The 22711-nt window shown below is 43.0% G+C and overlaps 1 protein-coding gene across 6 annotated transcripts in view; it reads right to left on the minus strand.

Annotated features, from left to right (window-relative positions):
* Positions 1-22711, minus strand: part of carm1 (coactivator-associated arginine methyltransferase 1) — a 167508-nt gene that overhangs the window by 52828 nt on the left and 91969 nt on the right. For 3 of the 6 annotated variants that reach the window (XM_061700022.1, XM_061700024.1, XM_061700025.1), the window contains 3 exons: positions 12643-12732; positions 5651-5763; positions 1719-1793 (listed from right to left, as the gene is read on the minus strand). In XM_061700022.1, the coding sequence (XP_061556006.1) occupies positions 1719-1793; positions 5651-5763; positions 12643-12732 (278 nt within the window). The remainder of the gene's footprint in view (positions 1-1718; positions 1794-5650; positions 5764-12642; positions 12733-22711) is intronic. The other 3 variants (XM_061700023.1, XM_061700026.1, XM_061700027.1) reach the window with 1 other exon arrangement.

A 22711-nucleotide genomic window follows, 5' to 3' on the forward strand; every position in this document is an offset into this window, starting at 1 on the left:
ACTGAGGAGAGGCGTCCGTTGGCCATAAAGCCCCGACTGGTGGAGGGCTGCAGTGATGGTTGACTTTCTAGAACTTTCTCCCATCTCCCGACTGCATCTCTGGAGCTAAGCCACAGTGATCTTTGGGTTCTTCTTTACCTCTCTCACCAAGGCTCTTCTCCCCCGATTGCTCAGTTTGGCCGGACGGCCAGTCTAGGAAGGGTTCTGGTCTTCCCAAACGTCTTCCATTTAAGGATGAGGGAGGCCACTGTGCTCTTAGGAACCTTAAGTACAGCAGAATTTTTTTTTGTAACCTTGGCTAGATCTGTGCCTTGCCACAATTCTGTCTCTGAGCTCTTCAGGCAGTTCCTTTGACCTCATGATTCTCATTTGTGCTGACATGCACTGTGAGGTGTAAGGTCTTACATAGACAGGTGTGTGGCTTTCTTAATCAAGTCCAAACAGTACATTCAAACACAGCTGGACACCAATGAAGATGTAGAACCATCACAAGGATGATCAGAAGAAATGGACAGCACCCAAGTTAAAGTGTCACAGCAAAGGGTCTGAATACTTATGGCTTTGTGATATTTCAGTTCTTCTTTCACTTAACTTTTAAAGTTCAAAAACAGGGATATACGTAATTTTATTCAGAAGTGGTATTGATCCTAATAAAACAAAATTAATACACTGAGATTTTTATGTTAGTTATTGGAAATGACAGACAACTTGCCTGCATTCATGTGAAGGGTGATACTGAGATCTGGATTGCAGCACAAAGGCCAGGTCTGTCTCAATGGCAGTGGTATTGATGCGCAAGATGTCACGCAGGTGAGAGTCTGTTAGTCGTGTCCGCACACGGCTCTTGTTAAAGTTCATAATCGAGAATGTCTTCTCACACAAATACGTCAATCCAAACAAGCTCAGCATTTTCTTAGCAAATGTTTGAATCTCATGGAACCTGCCTTTATCCAACTGTCGGTAAAAGTTGGCGAGAGAGAACTGCTGGTGTCGACTGTGGCTCACTGCGTCACACTGCAGCTCAATGAGCTCCAGCTGCAACCGGTCAGGAGCATCATCAGGTTCCTCGGAGAAAGGTGAGGAAAAAAGCGTGATTCTCCGTCTCAATAGCTGCAAAATCCCGAAAGCGTTCCCGGAACTCTTCAGCCAGAGATAGAATGTCTGCTGCATACTCGTTTGCTCGCTGATATTGCTCTGTGGGAAACTGGTCATGATTTCTTGCAGCGCTGGGAAGTGTGTAGTATTGGCCTGGGGTTGTGACAGGTGTCTTTCGAAAACTTGCAGCTTGGTTCCAAAGGCTTTGATGTGTGAATATAGTTGTCTTATGACTGCATCTGGTCCCTGAAGGAAAGTGTTCAGCACGTTCAAGTGCTTTGTTGTGTCAACTAGAAAACCCAAATCAGCCAGCCAAACTGGGTAACGTAGTTCTTGCATAGGCTGTCCCTTTTCTGCCAAGAACTCTCCGATTTGCTGCCTAAGAGAGTAGAAGCGATGCAGTGCAGAGCCACGACTGAGCCATCTTACGTAGGTGTGATAGACAACATCTTAATATTCAGTATGGATCACGATTAGAAACTTTTGAAACTGACAGTGGCACAGCGCTTTGGAGCGGATATAGTTAATAGCCTTAATCACCGGTTTCATAACATGTTCATATTTGAGATGTTTGGCACATAGAGCTTGCTGGTGAATGATACAATGGAGTTTTACAGCTTTACCTCCTTCTTCGCTGACTTTGTTGCATATTAGTGTTGATAATCCAATCCGGTCGCCAGTCACGGAAGGTCCGCCATCTGTAATAATCCCAGAAATTTTATTCCACGGGAGTTTCATGTCATCTACGGCGGCGCAAACAGAAGACAATAAATCGGTTCCTCCTGTTTGGTTTTTAAGGCACTGGAGGTCAAGTAGCTCTTCAGTCACGTTCATTTCATTGTCCACTCCCCTCAAAACATCATCCCAATTAATCTGGAAATAAAGAAAAAAAGTCCAACTCATCTCCTCTGGCTCCCAACTGTCTCTTCATATTTGATGACACTTCTTCAATTCTGCGCGCCACATTGTTACATGCCAGGAAAACCTTGGCAAAATCTTGCTGCTTCTCAGGACAGATTTCCTTCACCATGGTCATCACAGTCTTTGATAAACTCACCCTCAGTCAAAAAGGTTTGAAGTGCTTAGCAATCAGCGTTGCCACCTCATAACTGGCATTTGTGGCGTTTTCATTTGACTCTCGGGCTCTTGTGAAAAACTGCTGCTGTGACATTAAACTAGCTTCCAGTTGCTTCAATTTCGCTGCGTTCGCTCGTAATCTCGTCGTAGGTGTTAGCATGTCTTGTTTGGTAATGTTGCTTGACATTGAACACTTTAAAAAAGCCACAGTCTCCTTGCAAATGAGGCAGACACAGTTGTTGCGTATTTCAGTGAAAAAAATAGTCAAATTTCCACCTTTCCTTGAATTGTTTATTCATTGTCGCCATATTAGAAACTGTCCGGAAAGGGTCACACAGGGTAATGTAGCTGGACAGAATGCTGCTGCCCTCTTGTGGGTAAATGTGAAATGGCATTTAGCGTGTATTTTATACGCTGGTCAACGGGGCTACGGACCAGACTTTATTATATTTTATGAAAGAGGCTGCGGGCCGGATAAAATTTGGCCAGGGTCCGCATTTGGCCCCGGGCCGGACGTTGGACACATTGGTATAAATATTAAGACATTCAGAATTTTTTGTTTTGAAAACACAGCTGCTGTAACAGTCTTGGATTTTTTTCTTTTTTCCATACAATAGTTCTATTTTGCATATTTTTCCAGATCTGGAAATAAATGAAATCAAATTCCATACTTTTCAATACTTTACATACTTGCATAGGATGTATGCCTGAATGAGGCTACACAGCAGGGCATGATGCCCACTTCCAATCTTTTTATGTAGTTGGTCACATTACAAAAACACATGACTTCTATTGTGGAATGTAATGAATCTACGATAATATGCAGGCGCACAAAACAGGACGTCATGGGCATGCCCACAGATATGAGGCGTCGTGTTTATGGAAGTAAATATGGTCCCTCGTGTAGGTCTCGTCATGATGCATTTGTGGCAATTTCAATGATTTTGTGCAAGCATAGCCAAAATTTATCGATTCTAAAATGTCTTCTTTTTGCCACGATTTCCTGCTTCTTCATCCGCAGTTGCTTTTGTGGCATGTCTGTTTTGTCGAACAATTGTGTCGCATTATGATGATTTGTCGCATTATGATGACGTATTGGTTCGATGAGCACGACGTGAGGATCCAGACTGCACTAGCATTGGATGCATATCTGATTTATATCCACACATGAAAAGAGACCTAATTGTCTTGATCAATTGCAATTACAATTTTCTAAGAGGGGATAATTCAGGATTACATCTCAAATAACTGAAACACTCACACACTACTGATATTGTTAGCATTCAGACAAACATAACTGAAACGCTCACAAACGCGACTGAAATGCTCTCATACACACACTGATTTTGTTTTGCACTGAAATGCTCAGAAATGCTCTCTCTCCTGAATTTTTTTCACTCACACAAACACGCGCACATGTATGCACACGTACGCACACACACTTACAGCTTTCCAGGAGAACTAAATTCAGTATTTTATACATAACATTTAAACCGACAAACAATATTGCCTAATCCTATATTTTGTAAATAAAGCATATCCCCCACCCTAATGCATCCTCAATCTAATGTGTTTTCCCAATTCTTTGATTTCCCTGTTGCCACCTTTGAACATCATCTCTCATCTCTTTTCCTGCATCAACCAATTACACGATTTTTCATTTCATCTTTCCTGTTTGTAATGGCTGTGTATTGTAAATTACACTTAAAACATTATTGTATTAAATTCACTTTGTGTATATTAAGACTAGGTTGACCTTATTAATCCACAGAAAATATGTTTAGTTAGTAAAAAATATTTGATGCACATTACAGCGGAACCTCGATTTAATGGGGACGTGGGGAGTCGTCCATTAGACCCGATTGTCAGTGATATTGAAGCACTTTTTTTTTTTGCCATATGCACCCATATTATTGTACAGCACAAAAATAGTTTTGTACTTTTTCGCGGCCTAAAACACCTTGTCCAGTACAAAGTTATTATAAATAAATATAAAAAAGCTTGAAATTCTATCCAAACTTACCACAATGGTCTCCTTGATGTCATTGTGACTAGTGGCAAGTCGAGGCGACTGTGACTTTCATGAGCCGCGATGAATTAGTGTGCTTCCTATTTCCAAATGCGTTAATTAGATGTCATATATGACAAAAAAAAAACTTACTGTACCAAAAATAGCATGTTCCAGACTCCAGAGTGTGTTGTAGTCCTCTTTAAGTTAACACCGCACCTGTGTGCGCTCTATCTCCGCAGAGCTCTATGTAACAACTCCTGTCATCATGGCCACCACATCAATGCATCGCCTGGAAATGTCGCCATATTTTACACAGCCACCACGTAGGCACGGGAACGTCTGTTGGCTAGTCATATTGGCTCGTCATATTGTACACTTGTGACCCGGAAATACACTATATTGACAAAAGTATTTGCTCACTTTTCTTGATTCACACATGCTTTTAAGGGATATCCTGTTCTAAAGCCATATGTTTAATATGATGCTACTCTACCCTTTGCAGCTATAACAGCGTCAACTCTTGTGGGAAGGCTTTCAACAAGGTTTTGGAGTGAGTTTATGGAAATATTTGCCCATTCTCCCAGGAGCATATTTGTGAGGTCACAGAGATGAGAAAGAAGGCCTGGGTCTCAGTCCCGCTCTAATTCATCCCAAAGGTGCTCTATCGGGTTGAGGTCAGGACTCTGTGTAGGCCTGTCAAGTTCATCCACACCAGACTCTTTCATCCATGTCTTTATGGACCTTGCTTTGTACACTAGTGCACAGACATGTTGGAACAGGAAGGGGTAATCCCCAAACTGTTTGTCTAAAATCTCTTGGTATGCTGAAGCATTCAGAGCTCTTTTAACTGGAGCTCAGGGGCTAATATTTTGGACATTTCCAACTTTGTGGGAACAGTTCCAAAATGACTGTGCATCAGTGCAAAAATCAAGGTTCATAAAGACATTGATGGGAGTGTTTGATGTGGATGAACTTGACTGGCCTGCACAATTCTGATCTAACCCTATAGAACACTTTTGGATGAATTAGAGCTGAGAGCCAGGCCTTCACATCCAACTTCAGTGTGTAACCTCACAAATGCGCTTCTGGAGAAAATGGTCATAAATTTCCATAAACACATTCCTAAACCTTGTGGAAATCCTTCCCAGAGCAGGTGAGCGAATACTTTCGGCAATATAGTGTACGTGTGTCCCAGTCTCTGCCTATATTGCGCCACAGCGGCAGTAAACAACAATTGCCAATTCTGGAACCCACAAACTTTGTCAATGCCGGTTTAAGTGACAAATGGTAAATATTTTTGGACTCGTGTAGTGTCCAGACGGTCCGTTGCTTCCAATATCCATTAAATCGGGGTCCGTTAAAACAAAGTTCCACTGTATTGATAAGGAGGAAGGACGTTTTAGAGTACTGCTCCCAAATAATAATTGAATCTTTTACTCCAGTCGAGCTTTTATGTTTGTTGTTCACCTGATACGGGCATCCCTTGACCCATGCTGTAGGCTACACCTGTGTTCCAAATATTCTCCGAGGGGGAGGTGTAATGTGACCCAGGAGGCGGATTTGGGGTGGTACCCGTGTACCTGCAAATACATATATATTTGACATTAGCAAAACAAAGCACAGGAATGCAGTAAAATACAAAGAACTAAAATAAAAACATAGTGCTTCAAGTGACATTCAAGTATGCCAATCATTTAACCAGAGTTTTAGGAACACAAGTGTCATGATCTGTGCCCTGCAGTTCCTTTTTGGAGCTTGGGTGGCGCTTTGTGCCTCGCTTTGCCCTCTCTCTCCAGCAATCATCACCTCCTCGCCCGCGCACCTGTTCTCGATCAGCACTCATCACTGCCTGTATAAAAGCCTGCCAGATCCAGGGATCCAGCGCCAGAGTATTCACAATCGTCCGTGGTACACAGGCCGACTCTCGATATCCCTTCTCCCAGTGCTTGATTTGATTACGCATTTGTACTGACCCTCTTGTGTTCTCCTCCGCCTCCAGTGTGCCTCCCGTGTCTCCTGCTTCAACCACGCCGTCAAGCTCTTCCACCTGCTCACGCTCCCGCTTCCTGCACATTCCTTGTTCCTACGGACCAGCATCACGCCTTGGATATACAAATCCTGAGCTAACCCCAAATAAACAATTATCCACTACTTCCTCCGCCTCCATCTGCTTTTGGGTCCAGTCCAATACCATACGATTATGAATCGTGACAACAAGTTTGTCATCTTGGTCTTAAGGACCTGTTTCACCCGACTGTGGTCTCTCAGTCTGAAGTGTACGGTGCACCATGTAAAAGGAGTCCGTAGATAAGAGCCGAAGAAGAAATTAAAGATGATGCGTGTCGAGTTGTGTGGATGGACTGGTTGCTCTATACATGAAAGTAGAGGGATGCCATGTTAGCTGTGTGTGTTGAGTGAGTTGTAAATGAAGTCAATATTCTGTAAAATGAAATACAAGGCTGCTTTTTGTGAATATCACACTGACTGAACCCTACCGGCAGGTCAGGTGCCCCAAACAAACTACTGTAACAAGTCTTAGCGTTGGCTCACTCAGCTTGTGTGTTAATAATGAAGCTAGCCCCGTGAATGCTCAGGTGCAACGACATGTAGCTAATGTGAATGGACTACATTCACAAGCCCCGTGAAACACTTCTGATCTTACCAGGAATCGGCAAATGAGTATCTGGTTCGCTTACTGCTCTGCTCACAGAGCGGGAGAATACAGTAGGTGAACACGAAAGACAAGTGCTTCAACTGCCAGAAAAATTAGTCAATATATTGTGATACTTCTAGGTTCCAGAAAACAGTGGGTGGCTTAAATGAGTACTGCTGTGTGCCACTTTGCATCGGCTCTTGTAATAGCTAAATCCGCTCTTTGCATGCAACGCCGTGAAGTCATAACTGATATAAGCCTGTGGTGCGTTCACATAATTCCCCACGGAACTAAGGGTTTGTTGATTTATTCAATGGATAACTTAGTGTGCCAGAGTTCCGGTTCTCTTCCGGGGTTCTTGGCTCGCAGTTAAAAATAAAAGTATTTCCCATAATGAGCTAAGTGATACTCCAGCTCCGATTCCCTTTATACGGCACCTCAGTGGTGACCCCGACGTCAGTTCTGAAGAGAGAGTTATTGAATCGAATATGACAAATAACCCTGTTATTCTGAAACTGCCAGTTTTGGGAGACATCCGCGGCAGTGTGGTTCGCATAGACTTAGGTGCAATTCACCCTTCGTGGGATTACTGATGATGATACTACCATGTTGTCCCAGTGCTCGGGAGCTCCACAGAGCGGTGGTGTTCATCACAGCCGGACCCCCCGCCAGCCTGGTATAAATATGCAGTGTTTAATGTTTCTCCGACACAAACGTTTGCCAACTCTACTACCGTTGAACCCGAGCTCGACCAGAGGCGGCAAACCGTTTCTTTCTTTGTTACCCATCGTTTCACCACTGAGGTTCTGGACCCAACACGTAGTTACACCCACCTGGACAGCGGCATGGGGTTGAGCAGAGACCCTGCTCCTCCCGACAGCCATACCACCCGGGGCTTTTTTTCGCAGAAATTCGTGGGGCACGGCCTTAAGAATGATGTGAGGACCTGGGTAGATTGGTGCATGGCCTGTCAGCTAGTTAAGGTGCATCGACACAGCAAGCCCGCCTTTGAGCCTTTCACAGTTCCTGAAAGAAGGTTCGTCCACGTCAATGTCGACCTGGTGGGCTCGCTTTTCCCCAAGCATGGTTTCGAACCTGGTGGGCAACAGGTCCGCGTGCCCTTTCTCCTCCCCAACCCACACCCACCAGGCTGGGCTACCATCCCTCTTAGGCACAGGGATTTTGACTATGGGTGAATTCTGAGGGCCTGTGTGGTGGTTTGACATAATTCCACCACTGAACTGAAGGTTTGTTGATGGGTTCCACACGGATAGTATATTGCGGTCCTCTTCTGGGGATCTTGGTAAACTTGTAGTTAAAAAGAAAAGTATGTCTAGTAAGGAGCTAAGTGATAGTCTACCTCCGACTCCCTTTCTTTGGCACCAGAAGCTGAGTAGTCATAGCACCGCAGATAAACAGTCTAGTACAGGGATGGGCAACTTAAATAAGTGTGGGGGCCAGAATTTTTTGTCAGTGCTATCAGAGGTCCACTTGGGATTGCCATTTTCTTGCTCGACTTTTCTCTTACCGCAGCTTTTCGCCTTTGCGTCATTACTTTCTGCTGATCATGGCATCACCACTCTTCTTCTCTGATGGAGATTTGGCCCTAAAGTAAGCGATGTCTGCTATCTAGTGGTGAACGTTAAAACTGGCTCTGTTATGGTAGAGGAATCCTATTTATAATTTAAAAAATAAATATTCTAGGTGCCAATCCGAGTGTGGGCGCTCTCCACATTTCCTCTACCACATCTTAAAAATAAAATAAAATAAATAAAAATAAAATGGAAAAAAAATCCCAATCTCAAATGAATTGTTGCTCATCCCTAGCCTAGTATGAGCCTTAAAAAAAAAAAAAAGAAAACAACAAAAAATACGACAGTATATAAATTGTTGTGTTCCACGTAGTCCATTGCAGGGCACATTGATCATTGAACTAAGAGTGCACCTCGGGGGCCCTGCTCCCCTCCCCGCAGCTCAGCAACGTTACTTCGCTAGGAGAGGCTGCTGGTTGACCATTGCATTTCTACGCAGTCCACGGCGAGCGGGCATTGGGGGGCACTGCCGCTTGGTGTAAGCATATTATTAAGCGGTTGAAAAGAAACTACAGGATTGATTACCTGACTAGTAGTGAGGGAAATGGAAAAAAAAAAGTTAAAAAAGATAAACAGAGGGGTATAGCGTATGAGAGACATTTTTTCTATGGCACTACGACATATATACGGTATATATCGTTATATCGCACAGCTCTAATTCAAACAATTAATTCACATTTGTGTATAAAATGATTTTTTAAAATAGCCTTTTATTCTATGATACTGCAGAACATTGAAAAGTGCCATGAAAAACATCATGAGATGCAGGATGAAATGAACCCATCAAGGAAGAGGTTGGCAGGCTCAATAATCTGATTGGTTTAACTGCATCTGTCCATTTGCCATGTCGGTCATAGCCAGTTGATAAATCCACATGGCTAAACACACCGCAGTTTCTTCACCATTAAATTACAGTAGCTGCCTCCAACAAGACTGTTGGGACTGGGCAACATTAGTATTTGTTGTGAGCGTTGCGTACCTTTCAGTTCAACCATTCAAATCACTGAGCCTGTCTTCTTGATAAGTGAGATCATGTTTAATTTCATGTTTTAATCGCACTTTTCAATGCAATATCATGAAATAAAAAGCCAATAAATATGATTTAATCATTAAAAACACCATTCTTAAATACAAATGCCATGAAATGAATAAAAATGCTGTTCAATAAAATTAAAAGTCATAAAATATATGACCTGGTCCTGAAAAAAATATTAAATCAGGTCATCACGTATTTCACAATTTTAATAGGCAATTTTATTATAATTACATTTAATTTTAATGATATTCTAATTATCTAATTAATTGGCTTTTTATTCTATTTTGGCACAAACAACCCTCCATACTCCTCACCTCTTCTGTTTAATGGTATCAAGGACAAGGGGTCAGGGGAGACAGCAAGATGAAGAGGAAAATAAAAAGATGAAATAAAAATATTTGAAATTTGAATCCAATACTGATCTCAGAGCGAAAATAGCTGATTCTTTGTATTTCCTACTCAAATACATGTGCGACATGTATTTCCTACTCAAATACATGTGCGACATGAAGTGCTGTAGCCAGCAGCCAGCCTGACCTCAGATGGGAAAAAGAAATAGCACAAAGTAACAGCACCATCTCTTCATAATATTACGGTACTACAAGAGAGGAGGGCTATGGGCAAGTGCCTGTTCACGTCTCTAATATGTTTTCAGACACTTTTAATATGAATTCCAATTTTCCATAGGCTGCTGAATTAAACGTTTGTGTTAAATATTCATCTGATCGCCTAAAACCGCAAATAAGCGTACAAGGTGAGGCACACAGTAATTTGCCTCACAAAGGAAGACTACCATTAGGCAAACACAGGCAATTGGCTGGGGTCCCGGAATTTCCACAGGCCCAAACGTCTCATCAAAACTGATTAGAAATGTTTCTGACTTCTGACCTAGATTTAATGCAATTATTTTGGTTTTGGTTTAAATTTACACGCTAATAATCTTAAAAAATGTTGAATCTGTCATGATCGTTTCAGATGCCCCCCTGCCCTTCCTCCTCAATGGACAGTCCATCTTCTTACTGCGGATGTGCAGATTTCCTCCAAGATGATGAAAAACTTGTTAGTGTGTTGTGGGGAAAATTAGGTGGCAGTTGTAGCCAGTGTATTCTAAAATTTTGTTCAGATGAAAGCCAAACATGGAAAGATATACAGTATACAGTGGGTACGGAAAGTATTCAGACTCCCTGAAATATTTCACTCTTTGTTATATTGCAGCCATTTACTAAAATCATTCAAGTTAATTTTTTTCCTCATAAATGTACACACAGTACCACATATTGACAGAAAAATACAGAATTGTTGAAATGTTTGCAGATTTATTAAAGAAAAACTGAAATATCACACAGTCATAAGTATTCAAACCCTTTGCTCAGTATTTAGCAGAAGCACCCTTTTGAGCTAATACAGCCATGAGTCTTTTTGGAAATGATGCAACAAGTTTTTCACACCTGGATTTGGAGATCCTCTGCCATTTCTCCTTGGGGATCCTCTCCAGTTCTGTCAAGTTCGATGGTGAATGTTGGTGGACAGCCATTTTCAGGTCTCTCCAGAGATGCTCAATTGGGTTTAAGTCAGGGCTCTGGCTGGACCATTCAAGAACAGTAACGGAGTTCTTCTGAAGCCACTCCGCTATTTTAGCTGTGTGCTTCGGGTCATTGTCTTGATGGAAGGTGAACCTTTGGGCCAGTCTGAGGTCCTGAGCACTCTGGAGAAGGGTTTCGTCCAGGATATCCCTGTGCATTGGCCGCATTTAGCTTTCCTTCGATTGCAACCAGTCGTCCTGTCCCTGCGGCTGAAAAACACCCCCACAGCATGATGCTGCCACCACCATGAAGCTGTACTGGAAAGGTGATGAGGAGTGCCTGGTTTTCTCCACACATACTACTTAGAATTAATGCCAAAAAGTTCTATCTTGGTCTCAACAGACCAGAGAATCTTATTTCTAAACATCTTGGAGTACTTCAGTTTTTTTTTTGTTTTTTGTTTTTAGTTTTTTTTAAGCCAACTCCATGCGGGCTTTCATGTGTCTTGCACTGAGGAGAGGCTTCCGTCAGGCCACTCTGCCATAAAGCCCCGACTGGTGGAGGGCTGCAGTGATGGGTGACTTTCTAGAACTTTCTCCCATCTCCTAACTGCATCTCTGGAGGTCAGCCACACTGATCTTTGGGTTCTTCTTTAACTCTCTCACAAAGGCTCTTCTCCCCCAATTGCTCAGTTTGGCCGGAAGGCCAGCTCTGGGAAGGGTTCTGGTCGTCCCAAACGTCTTCCATTTAAGGATTAGGGAGGCTCTTCGGAACCTTACGCGCAGCAGAATTGTTTTTTTAACCTTGGCCAGATCTGTGCTTTGCCACAATTCTGTCTCTGTCCTCTTCAGGCAGTTCCTTTGACCTCATGATTCTCATTTGCTCTGACATGCACTGTGAGCTGCAAGGTCTTATATAGATAGACAGGTGTGTGGCTTTCCTAATCAAGTCCAATCAATATAATCAAACACAGCTGGACTCCAATTAAGGTGTAGAACCATCTCAAGAATGATCAGAAAAAATGGGGAGCACCTGATATATGAGTGTCACGGCAAAGGCTCTGAATACTTATGGCTGTGTGATATTTCATTTTTTCTTTAATAAATCTGCAAAAATGTCAACAATTCAGTTTTTTTCTATCAATATGGGGTGCTGTGTGTACGTTGAGGAAAAACAATGAACAATGATTTTAGCAAATGGCTGCAATATAACAGTGACAAATTTAAGGGGGTCTGAATACTTTCCGCACCCAATCTATATTTAACCTTAAAAATTTCTCGAAACTGGACTACTGATCAAAATAGGGCATAATTAACAAAGGAAGACAAACGCCTGAGATTAACCTGAATCTACTTAGATAAGGCGAAACAGTCCAGTTGCGATCGACTCAATGCCCTGAGAAAACAATGACCTGAATGATTCAGAATATTCACAGGCCAGAGATTAAAGACCTGCTGTATACATAAGGTCAGAAAAATACCAGTTTACCAGTTTTAAATGTCAGCTAATTTAATGGCAAATACACCACTTTGTTTGGCTCGTACTGTAAATTTGTTGACTCTCAGTGCCTCACCAGCCATGCAACCCACCCACCGCTGCGTTTCACCAAATGGTATCTAATACAGCCTGTTAACTTTATTTAGTTACAAACTCACCTGAAAAAGGGGTTCTTTAAATCCAAGAGGTTACTGGACTTTGATCCAGTCTGGTCCACCTGGGCAGCAATACTGATGTCGTAACTTTGTCTGTTGGAAAAGATTTTTTAGTATCACAAAAGTGAAGGATGAGAAGGCTTTCGAAAAAACACAGCAATATACAGTGGGTACTGAAAGTATTCAGACCCCCTTAAATTTGTCACTTTTTTATATTGCAGCCATTTGCTAAAATCAATTACGGAATTTTTTTTCCACATGAATGTACACACAGCACCCCATATTGACAGAAAAAAATTTTTTTTGACATTTTGGCAGATTTATTAAAAAAGAAAAACTGAAATATCACACAGCCATAAGTATTCACACCCTTTGCTCAGTATTTAGTAGAAGCACACTTTTGAGCTAACACAGCCATTAGTCTTTTTGGGAATGATGCAACAAGTTTTTCATACCTGGATTTGGGGATCATCTGCCATTCGTTCTTGCAGATCCTCTCCAGTTCTGTCAGGTTGGATGGTGAACGTTGGTGGGCAGCCATTTTCAGGTCGTTCCAGAGATGCTCAATTGGGTTTAAGTCAGGGCTCTGGCTGGGCCATTCAAAAACAGTCAGGGAGTTGTTCTGAAGCCACTCCTTCGGTATTATAGCTGTGTGCTTAGGATCATTGTCATTTTTTAAGGTGAACCTTCGGCCCAGTCTGAGGTCTTGAGCACTCTGGAGAAGGTTTTCGTCCAGGATAACCCTGTAACTTGGCCGCATTCATTTTTTCTTCGATTGCAACCAGTCTCCCTGTACCAGCAGCTGAAAATCACACCCACAGCATGCTGCTGCCACCACCATGCTTCACTGTTGGGACTGTTATTGGACAGGTGATGAGCAGTGCCTGGTTTTCTCCACACATGCCACTTAGAATTAAGGCCAAAAATTTCCATCTAGGTCTCCTCAGACCAGATAATCTTATTTCTCACCATCTTGGAGTCCATCAGGTGTTTCTTTTAGCAAATTCCATGTGTGCTTTCATGTGTCTTGCACTGTGGAGAGGCTCCGTCGGGCCACTCTGCCATAAAGCCCCGACTAGTAGAGGGCTGCAGTGATGGTTGACTTACTATAACTTTCTCCCATCTCCCGATTGCATCTCTGGAGCTCAGCCACAATGATCTTTCTTCTTTCCCTCTCTCACCAAGGCTCTTCTCCCCCAATTGCTCAGATTGGCCGGACGGCCAGCTCGAGGAAGGGTTCTGATCGTCCCAAATGTCTTCCATTTAAGTATTATGGGTGCCACTGTGCTCTTAGGAACCTTAAGTGCAGCAGAATTTTTTTGTAACCTTGGCCAGATCTGTGCCTTGCCACAATTCTGTCTCTGAGCTCTTCAGGCAGTTCCTTTGACCTCATGATTCTCATTTGCTCTGACATGCACTGTGAGCTGCAAGGTCTCATATAGACAGGTGTGTGGCTTTCCTAATCAAGTCCAATCAGTATAATCAAACACAGCTGGACTTCAATGAAGGTGTAGAACCATCTCAAGGATGATCAGAAGAAATGTACAGCACCCAAGTTAAATATATGAGTGTCACAGCAAAGGGTCTGAATACTTATGGCTGTGTGAGATTTAAGTTTTTCTTTTTTAATAAATCAGAAAGAATTTCAACAATTACGTTTTTTTCCCCGTCAAAACGGGTTGCTGTTTGTACATTAATGACGGGAAAAAATGAACTTAAAAGATTTTAACAAATGGCTGCAATAGAACAAAGTGTAAAATTTAAGGGGGTCTGAAAACTTTTTGTACCCACTGTATATAGCTAAAAAAAAACAATTTACATGATATGAGACGCATGGCTATTCATTCGTAGAGTCTGATGATAATAACTAAATCACCGTCTGGGCATTCAAACAGCCACCTCATAATCCGGCTGCCATGTTGTGACGTCAGCGGTTGAACGCTTTCGCCAGAGGGATCAGTGGCCGACGCTTGTAAAACAAGCATGGACAAACACGAGGAAAACTTTGCCTGTGACTTCAGCGACGAAATCTGCGATATTTCCGTTGAAATCGAAACAGAACGTGGTATTGACAGCAATGATGCTAATGTGTTATGTCCCTAATGGCTTGAGCCATATGAAACGGATGACAATAGTGAAGGTGCATTTGAAGTTGTTGGAAACAGCGCCGAGTCTGATGGCGAAGATATCTGCCGGTTACAAAACACTGAATGGTGTGTGGTCGTGTTCTGATGGCTACATGAAACTACTTACTCTTTGGTTGTTGTTGTTGAAATTAATATACTTCAAAGAATGATGTGAAGACATAATCATGATTGTTTTATCTTTTTTTACATGGTCGTGTACAAACTGTGAACCAATGCCACTTGTCGTCGAGAGTCTGTTTCTCATGAAAACACACGCACGCACGCACACACACGCACACACACACACACACACGTTACAGCTAGCGTCTGTGGCACATTACTGAGTACATTATCAGAATGTACCCTTTAATACCAATACATAATTTCATCGATGTTCTATGTAAATAGTTAAACGTGGGTCCACTGTCAATTACATTCAATTGTCTGAGCCCTCATACATAATCGTCCGGAATTCCAAGGCCTCCTACCCATCCCCCACATACATACGTTACAGCCAATATAATTCCAAGTTACCGTAATTTCTCGTGTATAATGTGCACCCATGTATAATACGCAACCCCAAAGTTGATGTCAAAATTCTGGAAAATCCTTCTATTTATAATGCATTTTTACAATGCATGATTTTGCTTCTACCCATATGATCAAAACATGAAGTATCTGTATTTTGTTTGTTTTTTCAAATAATTATTCTGAAGTTAAGCACTTTATTTGAACACGTAATAGTTTTATTTACTTGCTCTTATTTTGAAATTCACAGCCCTACTTCAATTAAGTAAATTAGAAAACACACAGTTGTGCTCATATGTTTGATTACCAAGGCAGAATTTGTAAGACGGGTACAATTCTTGAAAGAAAACATGAAGGGCCAGGCGAAACACATTTAATTTGATTTAATGGGATTCAAATTAAACTGACAAGGATTTCAGAAAAGCATTATCACTCAACAAAAAATAACCATAAAGAAATTAATGATGGTTGTTGTCCAGTCATCAGTCATGTTTAAAATGAATAAATAAAAAAATAAATAATAAATAAAAAATCTCACAAATTCTGCCATTGTATGTAAACTTACGAGCACAACTGTACATATATTCAGTCACGTACCCCTGTCATATTGGAATGAAAGTGTAGGCTACACCTTTCTCATAACGTCTAGGTGGCAATGGCATATTGGAATGAAAGTGTACAGCTTTTTCATAACTTCTAGATGGGGGCATACATTTATAAAATGTGAAAGTTTATTTTCATTGGCTTTTGACCATTTTTTTGGGGAAAAAATGTGCATTATACACAAGAAATTACAGTACTCCTTATAACGACGAACTCATGGAATCATGCGGACCACAATACAAACCTTCCTATTCCGGTGGGGAATATCAAATATCTAGGCATTAATATCTCAGTAAAATGTACAGCGCTAAATAATTTAAATCACGTACCTCGACTGTAAAAAAATAGTGATGATTTAAAACGTTGGACAGCCTACCTCTCTCACTTTTAGGGCGTATAGATACAGTAAAAATGAAAAACTTACCACAAATTATTTATTTTCAATGATCACATTCAAACCCATTTTAAAATTTTACTCTAAAAATAAGAAAAATAGAATCTGCCTAGCTACCCTTCAGAAAGGTAAAAGAGAATGGGGACTTGACACACCCAACTTCAAACACTATTACTGAGCTAGCCAAATACAGTACCTCATTAAATGGTTACATCCTAATGCTGAACAACAATCTTGCCTGGAACAAGAACAGATAGACTGCAATTGCACCAAACTTTCAGACCTCCCATTTATCAGCACAAGTCTCAAACGCCACAATTGTTTTAAGAATCCGATTATTGGAGCCACTTCATCAGCTTGGTGGAAAAGTCTACAACCCACGCAATCTCAGGCAGCACCATATCACCGGCAGCCGTGGCCCAATGTTTAAGATCATCGCCTGCCACCATGGGGGACCTAGGTTCAAGACCCCGACTGGACCATCCTCCAACATCCCCCGGAGTCACGGCTGTGGTGTCCTTGAGCAAGACACTGATACCCCGAAATGCTCCCGGGGCGGTTCAGCTGCTCCCTGCTCCAGTGTGTTCCACTAACATGAGTATGTGTCACTGTGATGGGTAAAATGCAGAGAACAAATTCCGTGTGCATGCATGCATGTTCATGACAATAAAGGTGATTCTTCTTCTTCTTCCTCCCCAATCTGGCACAATCCCAATTTTGAGATTAACAAAATACCACGGGTCTCTGGAGCCAGGCCTGGAGGTGGGGCTCGAAGACGAGCGCCTGGTGGCCGGGCCTACACCAATGGGGCACGGCCGGGCACACCCCGAAAGGGTACCGTGGGTCCCCCTTCCCATGAGCTCACCACCTGTGGGAGGGGCCATAGGGGTCGGGTGAAGTGTGAGCTGGGCGGTGGCCGAAGGCAGGGACCTTGGCGATCTGATCCCCAGCTACAGAAGCTGGCTCTAGGGACGTGGAATGTCACTTCTCAGGCTGGGAAGGAGCCCGAGCTGGTGTGTGAGGTCGAGAAGTTCTGACTCGCTATAGATATATATAGCGAGATTTAGTCGGGCTCGCCTCCACACATGGCTTGGGCTCTGGTACCAGTCCTCTTGAGAGGAGGTGGACTCTTTTCCACTCTGGAGTTGCCCACGGTGAGAGGCACGGAGCAGGTCCCCGACTGGCAAACATTATCCCTGTACCTCACGGTGGGGTGTAGTGCATTAAAATTGTACAGACTGGTGGGGGTGAGGCGAGACGGCCGCAGGGCAATAATGACCTGTAACTGTCACGCCCACCCAGCCCAACCAGCTCCCCAAATGATGTGCGACTGTATATGGTGCATTTAAAAATCCGCAGGGGAAAGGCATGGCGGGCCAGAGAGCAGGCCGGAGTGCTGGGACACCTGGCCGAGTGTCCTCCCCAGCCCGACACTGCCCTCCCCCCACAGACGGGTGTATGATGCATTAAAACTGGAAGATCGGCAGGGCAGAGAAGGGGGGGTGGGAAGGCCAGACCGGAAACCAGCACAGATGTCCCAGCACCCGGCCCAGCGCCCACCCCATCACTCCTAATGGCAGTCCCCCAGGGGACCCTGAATGAGATGTGAGTGTGCCTAATGTGCGGACGATGTACATTGTGAGAACTAAAAATGTGCAGTGTGTGTGAAGTAAGAGGCAAGACTAAAGCGGGTCCGGCCCAGCCCGACCGGCTGGCAGACCACAGAGAAAAGGGGGGAAGCCCCTCCCCACCTTACAGCTAAACCCCACACCCCCAAACCGACCCATAGCCCAGTGACCAGAACAGGGCCCAGAAGGTGGGCCCGTCCAAGGCAGGAGGTGCTGACACCCTACCATAAGCCCCAACTCAGCCGTGGACCCCACACAGCCCGAGGGAGAGAGGGGCGACGACCACACCGGAGCACCCCGGGCGAGGGAAGAGAAGAACACAGGCCCAGGACGCAGCAACACGGCCACCAAGCCCCCCACCCTGAGATCCATATATACTGTTCATCATAGAGGTCTTTTCGCCATGCTTTGTCTGGTCCCTCACATAGGATCTGTTTGCGATGGGTGACCCTTCCAGGGGCGTGATGCCCCAGACAACTTAGCTCCTAGGATCACTGGGACACACAAACCCCTTCACCACGATTAGGTGACAGCTCCAGGAGGATGGAAATCCGATTCGGGGGCGTGATTTCTTTCTCCTGCGACTCAAAGATATAAAGGCAGACTCTTCCTTTGTCTCATTCTCTTGCTTCTTGTTCAACTCCTGCGCTCGACTCTGACCATTTCGGCTCCGGCCATCCCTTTCCCCTACCACTTTCTTCTTTGTGATCGCCCGGTCCACGAGAAAGGCTCGGTCCAATGCGAAGCCTACGGTGGTGCTTTTGTTTGCCTAGCCTCCTTTTTTTTCCCCCAGCCGACCAGAGAAGGTCCAACCACAAGTTACCCTCTCAACCAAGCGTAAAAAGCGAGGGCCCCCAGCGCGTCGAAACGGCAGGAAATGTTACGAGCACAAGTTCCCGCACTCGCGTGACCACCGATTTTCATTTTTGTAGTCCTTTTCGTTTTTCTTTTTCCTCGACTCAAACTGCCTAATTCCCTCCTGGGACGCCGAGAAAGAGCACCTCCGGACTGGTAACCGGGTGATCCATCAATAGTGAGTAAACATTGCAGCATTTACCAGAATAAGTACAAATTGGTGTATAGTAGCTTGGGGTTAGTTTTACAATCTTACGAGTCCCAACTTTATTCTCTCTCAACACGTATCAATTCACGCTCATCTCATGAGCTCAGCCATTCACTCTATATTCTGCTGTTATGTTTTCTTGTCTTTTAATACAAAGAAACGTCCCTTTGCATTTGTCCCCAAATTTCCCTGTAGTTTCACATAATATTTTTTCTATATTAAGCATCCTATTTTGTACTGTGTGTGTTTGAGGCAAAGATATTGACCTCTGCAATCGAGAACCAATTTACATAACTGTGGCAACCCTTTCAGAAAAAGATTGATCCACGAGGTTTTTCGTCTCGTCCTAATGTAAGCTAATCAATGACGTGGTGCCCCATTTGTATGCTAACTAAACATCTTTAGTTGCAACAGCATACCGTCTCACTTGAAACGGACCCTAGGGACGAAGGAGAACGCAAGCGTTATCGTCCAACACCTATACACATGAATTACATTTTCTTTAACACCAATATACGCTACACCCGTGAGTGAGCGGATGTTGAATAAATAGTACATTGCGTTTCTCGTTGGAGTACGCTTTGGCCACACTAGCTAAAACACTGCGGTCACATTTCTCCTGTTGTTTCTCGGATGACAATGAGTTTATGGCAGTGGAGTTGTCGGTGTGGTAGAGTCGTCTGGCTCCACGATGGATGTATTTCCAATGGGGAGGCGAGCGATGTCCGGGCAGTGGTGCAATATTGGCGGCGGGATAATCGGTTAAGACCTGAGTTGGGGGAGCTCAAGTACTGGATGATCGCCAATGATGGATTTAATAGGAATGAGAGGACAATCCAGATGAGCATAAATATCACAGCAGGTTTGTAGACCCACATGATGAACGGGCCAAGGGTTCCGAGCAGCAGTAGCCAGGTGAGTGGAACGCCAACACAAAACGGGTACAGTCTAGGCACACAGTACTTGTAGACTGATCGCATGGCAATGGACCACAGCTACCAGTCTCACAAAACCATGTTCAACAAAGAGTAAAAAAATCAGCTGCAAAGTTCTGATAAAATTATGAAATCAACACAAAAAAGCCAGAGCGCAGTGGCAGCTAATCGAGCCAGTGTTCACTCTACTTCCGGCGTTTAAACAACACTATTATTTCTCATATTTATTAAATTAACTCATTCACTGCCAGCCTTCCCAGTTAACATGGATACTTGACTTCTAAAGCCATCAATAGCAGTGAATGTGTTAAGAAGTGGCCCAAGCGACACCTTGCATTGATGGACTTCCTAAAATTATTATGGAAGGAGCGCCTCACAGACCAATCATCAGTAGCATCAACTTCCTCCCCCTACCTTCAACATTGACAAATATCTAGCCACCATTCTTACACCACTGGTCAGCGATACCAAACACCATGTCCAAAACTCCACAGACTTCACTTTCAAGGTCTGGAACCTGAGACTTGGCATAGATGAAACCATGGTATCTTTTGACATCCCCTTGCTGTTCAGATGGATTCCCATCACTGCGGCCATTGATGTCGACAATGAATGACTTCAACAATCCAGTTTACAGGACAGAACTAACCTCATTCCAAGCCAGTTATGCGATCTACTTCCAATACAAGTGTTTCTACAAGCAAAAACACGGCGGGTCTATGGGCTCAACAGTTTCCCTCATTGTGGCAAATATATAAATGGAAGAAGTGGAAAGAGGAACGCTGGACTCCTTCAGAGGAACTAAGCCCAGCCACTGGTTCAGGTATGTTGATGACACGCGTAGTGGACATGCCACGCAAAAGATGCCTCCCGGCAACCCCAGCCTCGCACTTCCGCCGGTCCCCTCCGATGTTAACCAGAGAGGCTGGCGAGATGCAACGTCACACGCAGACTCTAATCGAATCAACGCCATAAACCATCAAAAACAAGACACAGACATTTGAAAAAGACTAACAAATGGCTCCAATATAACAAAGTAAAATTTAAGGGGGTCTGAAAACTTTTTGTACCCACTGTATATAGCTAAAAAAAAAACAATTTACATGATATGAGACGCATGGCTATTCATTCGTAGAGTCTGATGATAATAACTAAATCACCGTCTGGGCATTCAAACAGCTACCTCATAATCCGGCTGCCATGTTGTGACGTCAGCGGTTGAACGCTTTCGCCAGAGGGAGCAGTGGCCGACGCTTGTAAAACAAGCATGGACAAGCACGAGGAAAACTTTGCCTGTGACTTCAGCGACGAAATCAGCGATATTTCCGTTGAAATCGAAACAGAACGTGGTATTGACAGCAATGATGCTAATGTGTTATGTCCCTAATGGCTTGAGCCATATGAAACGGATGACAATAGTGAAGGTGCATTTGAAGTTGTTGGAAACAGCGCCGGGTTTGATGGCGAAGATATCTGCCGGTTACAAAACACTGAATGGTGTGTGGTGGTGTTCTGATGGCTACATGAAACTACTTACTCTTTGGTTGTTGTTGTTGAAATTAATATACTTCAAAGAATGATGTGAAGACATAATCATGATTTTTTTATCTTTTTTTACATGCTCTTGTACAAACTGTGAACCAATGCCACTTGTCGTCGAGAGTCTGTTCTCATGAAAACACACGCACGCACGCACGCACGCACGCACGCACGCACACACACGCACACACACACACACACACACACACACACACACGTTACAGCTAGCGTCTGTGGCACATTACTGAGTACATTATCAGAATGTACCCTTTAATACCAATACATAATTTCATCGATGTTCTATGTAAATAGTTAAACATGGTTTCACTGTCAATTACATTCAATTGTCTGAGCCCTCATACATAATCGTCCGGAATTCCAAGGCCTCCTACCCATCCCCCACATACATACGTTACAGCCAATATAATTCCAAGTTACCGTAATTTCTCGTGTATAATGTGCACCCATGTATAATACGCAACCCCAAAGTTGATGTCAAAATTCTGGAAAATCCTTCTATTTATAATGCATTTTTACAATGCATGATTTTGCTTCTACCGATATGATCAAAACATGAAGTATCTGTATTTTGTTTGTTTTTTCAAATAATTATTCTGAAGTTAAGCACTTTATTTGAACACGTAATAGTTTTATTTACTTGCTCTTATTTTGAAATTCACAGCCCTACTTTAATTAAGTAAATTTTTTGGTTACCAAGGCAGAATTTGTAAGATGGGTACAATTCTTGAAAGAAAACATGAAGGGCCAGGCGAAACACATTTAATTTGATTTAATGGGATTCAAATTAAATGAATAAATGAATAAATAAATAAATAAATAAACCCACAAATTCTGCCATTGTATGTAAACTTACGAGCACAACTGTACATATATTCAGTCACGTAACCCTGTCATATTTGAATGAAAGTGTAGGCTACACCTTTCTCATAACGTCTAGGTGGCAGTTTCATATTGGAATGAAAGTGTACAGCTTTTTCATAACCTCTAGATGGGGGCATACATTTACAAAATGTGAAAGTTTATTTTCATTGGCTTTTGACCATTTTTTTGGGGAAAAAATGTGCATTATACACAAGAAATTACAGTACTCCTTATAACGACGAACTCATGGAATCATGCGGACCACAATACAAACCTTCCTATTCCGGTGGGGAATATCAAATATCTAGGCATTAATATCTCAGTAAAATGTACAGCGCTAAATAATTTAAATCACATACCTCGACTGTAAAAAA

The sequence above is a fragment of the Phycodurus eques genome, chromosome 16 (genome assembly GCF_024500275.1).
Source record: "Phycodurus eques isolate BA_2022a chromosome 16, UOR_Pequ_1.1, whole genome shotgun sequence".
In the NCBI taxonomy this organism is placed as follows: Eukaryota; Metazoa; Chordata; class Actinopteri; order Syngnathiformes; family Syngnathidae; genus Phycodurus; species Phycodurus eques.